Source organism: Clarias gariepinus, chromosome 7, assembly GCF_024256425.1.
Source record: "Clarias gariepinus isolate MV-2021 ecotype Netherlands chromosome 7, CGAR_prim_01v2, whole genome shotgun sequence".
Lineage (NCBI taxonomy): Eukaryota > Metazoa > Chordata > Actinopteri > Siluriformes > Clariidae > Clarias > Clarias gariepinus.
The window spans coordinates 24,799,028-24,810,836 of record NC_071106.1 but is presented as its reverse complement, the minus strand read 5'-3'; the positions used below and the strand labels follow the sequence as shown (position 1 = coordinate 24,810,836).

Genomic DNA, 11,809 nt, shown 5'->3' with positions numbered 1-11,809 from the left:
CAAGATTTAATCATAATTTCCTCAACAGAACAAAAGTACACTGGAAGGAATCAGGCCGCATAACAAATCGTGACAATGTGTGATGCCATTAAACAACCTTCTCTTTTATTTTAGATACAGAAATTCCATTGGATCAGCTGATGGTTGACTTTACTGTGTCCAATGAAATTTATGAATGTTGTTTTATCTAACCAAAGGCTTTCTCATAGCAACATCAGACAAGGAGGAATTCGGGAACAATTCATCAGAGATATCACTAAATCATCCATATGTAACTCTAATCTGAGATTTTACTAATTCATATGCTGATACGTGTCTTCTGTAGTGAAGGCCTAAAGGCACGGGCCCATAATGAAGTGCTAGTAACCTCTCGTATGGGCTCCAACTGACTCTCTACAATACGTAAAGTATCTGGGTCGAAGAAGAGATCAGCTTGGAAGATGACTTGGATGTTTTGGACACTGATTTTCCACACCTTACCTCATACACATACAGTACACACTACTGTAATAGTCTGAAAACACACATGGCAGAATTGTACACACATTATGGACTGTATGAAGTTATGATTGGCACCTTGACATGTTATATCTGATGTATGAAGTTATGATTGGCACCTTCACATGTTATATCTGATGTACAGGTAGATTAGTCAGACTTGAAGTCTTTTACTCTCTCCTAGTCAATTGTGGAGAGAGATGTTTGGCTTCATGGTCTGGGGAACTGGTTTTGAATGGAGTCTATTGATAAAAGACCAGAAGGGCTGGAGATGGCCTGCTGAATCCTTAAACGGAGGTTTGAAGTTCAGGGCTCTGTCTCTAGAGGTAAATATTACACTTACAGAGAGGAAGTTCATTATCAGTTCCTGTAGCTTAATAGAACCACAGGCGTCATGAAGACACCACAAAAGGGGGCATATCTTCTCATTCTTTACACAGGCACAGGGTTTTGATTAGTGAAATTTTTTTTAATTTGATTTTGTAAATCTCTTCTATGCCATAAACTGTTGTAAATTCTGTTAGAATTTAAGGGGGCACTGTAAGGTTTTATAAAGTAGTAAGACAATGTAATCTAATGAGAAGATTCCTGTGCTCTGAGAACAGACCCCTCACTGTGTTTCCTCATGTCTTCTGTGGTAACACCTTCTATATCCTGTATCCAGACGAGGAGACATCCAAATGGCTCCTGCCTGCTAGAATCCTTTTGTTTAATCAGGAGAATGCAAATGTATCTCCTCTCACCTGTATGTCTCCGGGTCCCTACATGACTGACATGTTAATGATGGTTCTTTTGATGTTCGGGACGTAGCACCGTTTAAATGTGCTCTCTTTGCTGAGAATAAACAGAGATCTTCAGACATCATGCCTGCGTGTGTGTGTGTGTGTGTGTGTTTGTCTCTCCCGGTCGATCGGGCCCGGACCGGTAAGTGTATCAAGGTGCAGCGGACACAACAAGCTAAAACTCTTCTTCTCTTAGCTTAAAACTTAGCTCGGACACACACTTCATCTTCATTTTAAAAACCTAACACAGTGAGAAGTAGGACTGTTCCCAGGAAAGTGTGTGACGTCACTGTTTACAACAAAGTAGGCTGCACATTATGCTGGGTTTTGTAGTTTTTTTTTTTTTTTTGTAGTTTTAAATGGTGGAAAAGCAAAATGGTGGAAATAGCACCAATTTATGTGAAAGCTTTATGTAGACAAAATGTATAGAAACATGACTTGGCTGCATTATTTTATCCTATATTATATTAGAGCTGTCAAAATGGTGAATGAGACACCGCAGTTTTTTTTTATTGACACCGCGCTGCATGGTGGGGAAATATATGAATCTGCACATAATCTAAAATAGTGCTGAACCATCAAGTTTTGAATTAATGTGGTCATTTAAAAAAAACATGAAATTAAGGCCATTTTCACATGCACAATGCGACAAGAACTCAAAATTGGACTGACCAGCTTTGTAGTGATAAGAAAACCTGTTAATGGTTTGGCTAGTAAAAAATTTATTGTTAGTCGTTCCGCTGCTTCCATCAAGGAGTTACCACAGCAGACCATCCTATTTGCATACAACTTGGCACAGGTTTTTAACCCAATGCCCTTCCTGATTCAAACCTCCCGTTTTATCTGGGCTTGGTACTGGCACTGCATCCAGTGGCTGGTGTTAGGGCATTGGTTAGGAATTAAACCTGGGCCTTTCACACCGCAGGCAAGAAGCCAACCCCTAAGCCACAATTGCCCAATCAATCAATTAATCAATCAATAAAAAACTTACTTTGGAGAAATAGAAAAAGGTTTAGTAGTATATAGGGACATATGTCCAGTGAAACTGGTCTGTCAAGCTAAGAAAAAAAATGCATGAAATAATGTACCCGCCCACGGTACAATCATTGGTTCTAGATTTGTTTTAGGTATACAAGTCTAGGTTCAGCAATGTTAGGTAAGAAAAATTGCAAAAAAAATGAAGGAATCTGACTACCTGAAACTACTAAGAGATTAGGTTAGCCATTAATGCATTATTATTTCCTCCCTGACATGAGAATATCCCATGTCCCAAAGTGTGAAAGTGTGGTTCTGGGAGCCTGGGAAATCATTTTCACACATAGATCACTCACCCTTTTGGACGATGTTGCCAAATAATATCTATATATATATGCAACTTTGTCATCTTTTTGTTGGACCAGGGAACCCTATATTTGGTGTTCAGTCTTTAGGGAGAGTACAAATAATATAAATGAGATTGTAATATACTTCTGTTTACTTACATATATATATATATATATATATATATATATATATATATATATATATATATATATATATATATATATAATGTCTGTTTATTACTGTATCCAGTGTAGGGAACAGGGCTCCCAAAGAAAGCAATCAATTGATCATATTCCAGAGCCCCTCTCCCAGCCTGCATTTTGCCATCGCCATAATCTTACTGTATCTGATCTGCGAACATAAAGTAGCGTCTGTAAAATGGAGTTGCAGAAAACTTTACAAGGCATGGGACAGGAGCTTTGCTTGGATGCCAAAGTAAATCCAAAAACAAGGGTGTAAATTGGTGATCCGGTAAACAAAGCGGTCAGTTTTACAGCTTCACACCGAGTTGGGGGGGGGAAACCACCAAGTTACACTTTAACACTCTCATTGACCTTCAAAGTACATCCCTTTCAATGAGCAAAGAGGCGTACGACATGAACACTACTTTAAACTATCTTAAAAGTATTACAAATGGGACGGACTGACTTTGAAGTGTCAAAACCAGCAAGCAGAAGGCAGAATTGTCCACAACCACTACTACAAACTACTTCAACAACCTCTTCCAAGCAGCTCGGGCTTCCTCCCTTGGGGGCGCTACTCCAAAGTCCTGCAACGAAGACACCCTCATAAGAAGTTACAGAGCGCCGCCATAGGTAACCAGGCAACCAACACCTCATCGAAGGGCTTTCCAGAAAGACAGTATCTCAACAACCGTGCACCAACCAATCAGCAACGCCATGATTCCCTTCGCTGGAGATGAACCACTGGATGAGAACGTAACGCAAGTAAATAAACGAAGCTTCATACCTTGCTGAAAAGTGGTGCTCAATTTATAACTAAACCGTAAGATTAAACCCAAGACTCTGCTCTTGTGACTTTTGTTGATCAAAGAAATAGTACTAGAATAACTTCATTACCTTTCACCTTCCAAACTGTTTGTGTGTATGTTTGTGTAGTAGTGTAGTTTTATGTATCGTAGATTAGTCAAATAAATTCTTTAAATAAATAAATTGTCAAATAAACTGTTGTCTTGATTATGTATTTTAAAGTTTAAAAACAATTGCCTAGATCTTAAGTTATCTTGATCAGAATTGCTAAATACTAGATTTTCTGTTATCATCGGTGGCCATGTGATAAGCAGAATTGGTGAGAATATACTAAATTTTGCTAAACGCTAAACGGGCAGTTGATAAAGTGTACATTATAAATTAAAATTCAGTTAATCAAATTAACCTGAATCGTTAAGGATTCAACACACCTCTGACCCAGAGCTAAAACACTACATATTAATGGTGAATAATGCAAAAGTCAGTCCATGTCATTATTATGTAAACCCTACACCACAATTAAAATATGCTGGCTTTTAAGCTCACATTTTTTAAATATATACTGCAAATTGTTGTAAATTGCTCATCGTTAACTCTCTAATTCCTGACACGATCAAAAGCCATGTCACATGTAGTTTGATATAGTTTCTGGCATACATAAAGAGGTATTTTGATTCCAACTAGTTGTCCCTATGGGCCAGGACTGTATGTAGCACTTAATTATTATAAGAAAAATTGAAGTAAAACCCTTTTTGAAAACTGATAACTCATTTATTTAGTACACAGCTTTGAATACAGACAGATTACTATACTTTTTGTTTCATTTTTCCTAACACCAACATGAAGAACATACAATGTATGGAAATAAATATTGAGATACTTTTTTTGTTATTTAACACACCCCCTAAAAAAATAAATAAATAAATAAATAAAATAAAATAAAAATAATAAAAATAAAAAGAAATAATAAATAAAGTGATTAAAAAAAGTTACACACACTAAGATATTATCCAATCAGCTTTAGCTCACAACACTCAATGTGGTGGCTATTTCATATGTTAAAATAATTCCTTATGTTCCCAGAAACACCATACCATAGTCCACAATTGTCTGTCCTCAATCAGGGAAGAAAAACTCTATTGATCTGATTCCAAGTTGACTTGATTTTATTGCCACATAACACTATCTCTAGAGGCTTAGACATTGGGCATTATGCATGATGGGTGCACCACTTCATGTGCTTCCCTTCTCACCTTGACATGCCCATTTCTGGATAAGGCTCAATGACCTATTATTCATTGCTCCAAAGTCCAAATCTTTATGATCCCTAGCAAATTTGAGGTTTTTTTTTTTTTTTTTTGAGTAGTCTCACTAATAAGTTATTTTATTACAACCACACAGCTGTTTAGTTGAAATCCTGTTACGTCTCATCACATTGTATGTATGGATATGCTTTTACTTTTACTATTTAACATAGCTATGGCTTTTCCTGTTATTTTTATTTACCATGGAACTGTTAAACTTTTGTTTAAGTGATTTCTATTCATAATTTATGAGCACATTTCTTCCACAAAGGTTGACAGTTCAGAACTATCCTGCCAGGTTTTGATAATTTGTTAAATCTTCTTCCCAGATTTGCAGCCCAAATAATTTGACTCTTGTTTTGTTTTTTGCCCAGGCACCTGTCTGTTTAAAGCAGGTAACAATGTTATTGTCACAAAAGCTCTCAATGCAAAATTCTCATTTAAATTAATGGTAATTGTGCATTTTCTTTTGAATAGTGTTCCTTGTAAATGCTGCTTAAAAATTCCTTTTGTCTAAAAATGATTTTCAACAGGAACAATTACACTATAGACGAGGGAAGACATCACAGGCATGAATTTCTATTAACACCAGAACATACTATTAATATTCGCAATGCTTATAGGGTACATTTTAAATAAGTTACATATAGGACCATTTACCACAAAAAGGAGTTTTGTGGTCTTATTTTGTTCCTTGGCATGTTTTTTTTTTTTTAAATGGAAACGGAATGTGTATGATATGAGCACAATATCAAATAATCACAAATAGAATTCATAAACACACAACATTAAGGATATAAACAATCACTGTTATGCAGTCTTTACTGAACTTTGGAAATAACTAGAAATGTAATGTTCCTCTCTGCATAGGCTCACTTGAAGTATAGCCTGAATTCCTCTATGATCACAAAACCTCATCATGGATTGATCTGGTAGAAGGTTGCAGTGTGCTAATTAACTTTATTTGCTGAAATGAGTTTATTACAAGAAAAACAACATAAATATGTTTGAAAATTACACTTTGTGATTGATGTAATGGGGTCTTTTTTCTTTAGATGCACCTCCATATTTTCTTTGCTTGCTTCTTAGATTCTCCGTCTGAGAAAAAGAAGACACGTAAAGAAAATAGTTAAGTCAGGAACAAAAATGTTTGGCGATTAGATTTTACTCATCCCTATTAACTGTATAACATATATGCATATACAAAACGGAGATTAGGCAAACACTATGAATTAATGGCAATTAAAACATATACTGTACCTGTACATCTTATGCTTAAATGATTTACCTTAAAAAATATTCTACTTTAATGTTCTACAATTTTATTAACTTCAACTTCTTATATGTTTTTTTTAACAAGGAACAGTTTTTATTGACTGCCATTTTATAATATTCTTTGTAAGTATTTTTAAATTATAAGTTATATTACATTTGTATAGAAAATACCTGTGTCCATAAACAAAGAAGCTGTTCAATCTTCTACTTTCATGATTTCTCTGCATAGATTTTATGATTTCATACGATTAAGGAAGACCTGTCTCAAAAAGCTAGTTTAATACAGACTTTCTGACAATACAAGAGCATAATAACCATTAGAAAGGACTATTTTCTGAAGAAAATTAGTGGTGCTTGCTGTGGCAAAACATTAGAGTCAGGCTAACAACATGCTAATTACGCTAGCATCATGCTAGCAACATGCTTATATAGTTAGCATAATGTTAGCAGCATGCTAATCATGTTAGCAACATGTTATTCAGGTTAGCATTGTGCTAGCAACATACTAATCATGACAGCATGCTAATAAAATTTGCTAGGGGTGTGGTTTATTAGCATCATGATAAATGCAAAAGACTGATTGGTTGCCTGAGTTAAATGAGTGTCTCCATCAATGGGATTCACAGTTCGATTCAGTTTTACAGTTCCTATGGAAGTTACCATTATATGTCCATGGGGCAAATTTCGGCACCTCTTGTGCCCCAAGGAGAAAAACCTATACCCTCTTGCGGGGTATGCTATAAATCCGTCAAGGTTGGTCTTAAGGTTAGGTCAATGGGAAAAGTCATGTCAAGCACCCCATTTCTGAATGAGCCACACAATTTGACACTTCATTTATGGATCTATGACAAACAGTATGGGAGTATTTATGCAGTAAAGTCCCCATTATATGTCAATAGGGCAAATTTGGGCACCTCTTGCGACCCAGCTCTTCGCTTTGCAAGCACCACTAATAAGCCTGTGAGATAATAATAGTGATATTACCACATAATCATAGTGGACATGTGTCATGGGTTGATCTGCATTAACTCATAAGACAAGCTACAAGTGATTGTGTCATGAATATTCCCTAGAGGGCAGCCTCATTTAGTTGTTGAGTCTTCCCAGCCAATAGATTTACCAAAAAGTTTAAAAGCTTCATTTAAGGGCTCATTGAATAAATTCGATCCTAATAAAATTTAATTTAATTTGAATTCTACATGGTGGTGTAGTGGTGTCGCCTTGCACCTCCAGGGCCTGGGTTCGATTCCCAGCCAGGCTTGATTCCTGTCTCTGTGTGCATGGAGTTTGCATGTTCTCCTCCGTGCTTGGGGGGTTTCCTCCCACATTTCAAAGATATGTAGGTAAGGTTAATTGACGTTTCCAAATTGGCCGAATTGTTGTGTGAATGTGTGTATGTGTGTGTGCCCTGCGATGGATTGGCACCCTCTACAGGGGTACCCTGCCGTGTGCCCTAAGCCTCCTGGGATAGGCTCCAGGTCCCCGCATCCCTAAATACAGAATAAAGCGGTATAGAAGATGAGTGAGTGAATTCTCCATTTGTACTTAATTTTAGTACTGTGATTATAAATTCGTTTAACTACAATGTTTCACTTGATTTTATCCTCTACTACATGCAGCTCTAAAGGAGTGCGGCTCATTAATCCTTGAGAGAATGAACTAAGGCCTGAGGTGTCAGTCTATAGTTATATAGCACCACTCAGCGGTGCTATATAACGCAAACGCACAAACTCAAATGCCGCCACCATGCACTGCAGCAGTGAAAGCAACATTCCGATTGAGTACCTACTGTATAGTGTATATAATATAAATCTATTCAAAAGGAGGATTGAGCTGTTAACATGAGCTTTCTGTCCGAAAGGAGCATGACACTGCTCATGAGCATGAACACGAGTATGAACTGGTGCAGCATGGAGAGAACCTGTTGCCACCATGAAACCGTGTAGTTTGCAATATTGCAAGTTTTGCAATGTCTTTTCCACCATACTGGGACTAGCACACCTAGTAAAACATAACATTAAAATGATGCCAGGCAGGATTGTGCACCAGCACCCATAGAGAGTCCTGGAAGCATTCTGCCATGCCATCGAGGCTGAAGTAGACAAAATCTTACAAGATGGCATTAACGGCAAGACAACCAGCCCCTAGTCCAGTCCCATTCGTAGTGGTGCCCAAACCTGACAGCCACTAAAGCATTTGAATGACTTTGTAATAACGGCTAAATCAGATTTTGGAGTTCCATGTGTATCCACTGCCCCGCATGACAACTTCATCGAGTGACTGGAAAAAGCTTGTTTAATCTCCACTCTGGACAAAACATGGGCAATGCTAAGTACCCTGGTACTGCTTTCACAGAATTTAGGAGGGTAAGTTTGATTTTCTGGAGTATTCAGGTGTGTGTTAGCCCAATACCAGGGTGGAAAGACATAAGCAATGGTCTTGCAATGCTTAAAGAAAAAAAAAAAAAGATACATCTTAGCCTCTACCAGCCTCACTGAGCATACAAATTTTTAACCCTCTGAGGTCCGCGCACGCATATATGCATTTTAAGGCGTCTTCCCCTGATGACGCCAATAAGAACTTAAATTACACTTTCAGTTTTAATCGTACAGACAAGATCTTTATATTAATAAAATCTGTAAAGTGTCTACTTTTTTTATGCAGCGATTTTAAAAATAAAAATTTGAGCATTAATAAAATAAAGAAAACAAACAGGGTGCGCTGTCTGTCGCTTTGGTCTGCGTTAATTGCAGGAAGAAACACGTCATTAAAATGAACTGAAACTCAGCAAATACTCCAGAGAGAGACACAAAATACATATCTATAGAAAGCTTGAATTGACTACTTTTACATTTACTAATTCAATTCGGAAACAAATAATCTGTTTTTATGTAATGCGTATGAAAGTAAGGAGTGGTACAGATTCTCCTGTATCGGCTCATTACAGCTAATGTGATCCCGCCTCCCCGTGCGCGCGCACTGTTCATATGGAAATGACTCTTTCATTAACAGCAGGAGGTGGGATCACATCAGCTGTAATGAAACAAAAAAAGCATAAAAACAGATTATTTGTTTCCGAGTTAAATGCCCAGTCCCTGGAGCTTGATGATCAGCCTTGTGAGTATTTCGCAGATTAATCAGTATTAATCAGAGCTAAAATTAAGCTAAATTAATCACAGCATTTTTACATACAGTGGTTACTCAAGCGAAATCTCTATGACGCACACTCTGTCGCGGCCAAATGGCACAAGCCAAAATAAATCAGTCACAATTTAAAGAAATTTTGTGAAATGACCGCCAGGTGGCGCAAAGGGACATTTTGCAAAACGACTGCAATTAATTTTGTTTAGAGAGACTCTCTGTTTTTATCTGTCTATTGTTATTATTAAAGAAAACAGCACAAACAACAGCTCGAGGGCTTGTAAAAACATTTTTATTTTTAACGGTAAAAATGTCAATTTTGGAGTCAGTGGTCCAAGCACAACGTAATAATCTTTGTATAAAAAAATGACTCGTGGCATGAATCATGAGGCGCTTCAGTTATGGTTATAGTATAGTATGTCGCGGCTGGAATTTTGTTGTACTAAATAATCATATAATGCTGAACCCAAACAGCAAAAGAACATGATAACAATAATCTAAGAAATATTAATCATCTTGATTTTGGCTGTTTATGTCCAGCATTTAATAATTATTTAATTATTACTATTTAAAGCTGCTCACATTGCTCGGACTTTCACTAAAAAAAAAGGGTTGTTTAATCAGCAAGTATATGTCGCCTCTCTTTATGAGAGATGAATATTCTGCCTGAAACAAAGCTGCTCGTGTTGGCTTATATCGGGAGCATTTTGATCAAAATTCGCTGTGCGAAACGAACACTGATGTGAGCCACCTTATCTCAGTCATAATATACAAATATGTTTTTGCTGTATAGTAGACCGCGCGCACAACCTCTTGCAGGCGAGCCTCTAAATATGCCGTTTTAACGGTGGTGGGAATAAGAAACACCGCACCGGCAGAACTAGACTAATGATTATGAATGCGTCGGGGAAAACAGCAAGGAAACTGGCCAAACAAGCACTAACAACAGCTCAAGGGCTTGTAAAAAAAATATTAATAAGACTAGCTAATTAAGTTCACTAGCTAACGATTTTATTTGTACAAAGAATGAACTGTTATATAGCTTCTGTTTGTATCGGTTTATTGTTATTATTTAAAAAAATACATTTAAAGACATCTAAATTTAAATATAAAAAAAAAACCTTGGAAAATAGACCCACAGAATAGAATATTAAAATAACTTAAATATACACTTTTATCTTTGGTATAATATGGTTATAGTATAGTATATCGCGGCTGGAATTTTGTTGTACTAAATAATATTTATGCAGTATAATCAGGGCCTCTTATTTTTATTTACTTTAGGTTGTTGTTCTTGCAGTGTTACTGTGTGTGCTTTGCAATGTCAGACACATTTAAATGCAAATAATACACCCTCCCCAGGTGTGAATCAGCTGTTCTCACCTTTACACTCGGAGAAACTAAAATGCACCCCTCCCCACTGTGCATGGTTTCAGCAAACTGGGGAAAGATCTTGGATCTTGTCTCAGGCCTCTTCTTAAATATGTGTAAATTTAAAATCCTTTGGATTCTACATTCTAAAATTGACACTGTTACCGTTTTTAATCACTGTAATGAGATTTTTCTTATCATAACATGCATGCTATTTATCAATCTACACTGTTTTTAATTACCCTACAATGTTTTAATTTTAGATTTTATTTGAAAATAAATAAATAAAGCAAATCAAATTATTCCATTTGTATTTTCCATTTGTCTCTTTCATTCCAGTGATTAAAAAACTGTAAAAATGTCAATTTTGGGATCCACAGACGCTTAGTGGTCCGAGTGGTCCCACAACATAATAATCTTTGTATGATAAAATGACTTGTGGCATAATTCTACACGAAGGGCTTCAGTTTCAAATAATCATCCAATAACATGTTAATAATAATTAAAAGTAAAATATTGTTCTTTTTGCTGTTTATGTCCACCATTTAATAGTTATTTTAATTATCAATAATTAAAGCTGCTCACATCCCGCGCGCTTTTACCTTAAAAAAATTGCTGTGTTTAAACAGCAAGTATCTGTCACCTCTCTTCATGATAAAGGAATATTCTGACTAAAACAAAGCTGCTCGTGTCAGCTCATATCGGGAGCATTTTGATCAAAGGGGAGATTAGAAGGGCAAAAGTAAAAGTGTGTACAAACAACATACAGTAGCACAATGCATGTGTGTGAATGTCTGAAATCTGGTTGTGAATAAATCTTTTAGTAAATGTAAAATGTTCACGTGAACCTGCGGCGCACCCGTGCGCTCTTTCACTTTGCCAAGTTTTGATCTAAAGTCAGATGAATGCGCGCGCCAATATGAGAGATGTATAAGAGATTTATCTTTCCCCAAAATATAACAAACACACATTTATACGTGTTAAATAAGTGCTGTCTTTGCGGCGCTGTGCGAACCGCACGCCGATGTGAGGTGCCTCAGTCATAATATACAAATATGTTTTTGCTGTGTAGTGGACCGCGCGCACACAACCTCTCGCGGCGAGCCTTACTCTGAATACACCGTTT

At 36.7% G+C, this 11,809-nt stretch overlaps 1 protein-coding gene across 1 annotated transcript in view; it reads right to left on the bottom strand.

Moving 5' to 3' along the window:
* Positions 1–5,924: 5,924 nt before the first annotated feature.
* reln (reelin) overlaps positions 5,925–11,809 on the bottom strand; it is a 1,039,407-nt gene continuing 1,033,522 nt past the window's right edge. Inside the window, exon 69 of the mRNA XM_053500241.1 lies at positions 5,925–5,994. Within this exon, the coding sequence (XP_053356216.1) occupies positions 5,982–5,994 (13 nt within the window). The 3' untranslated portion in view covers positions 5,925–5,981. The remainder of the gene's footprint in view (positions 5,995–11,809) is intronic.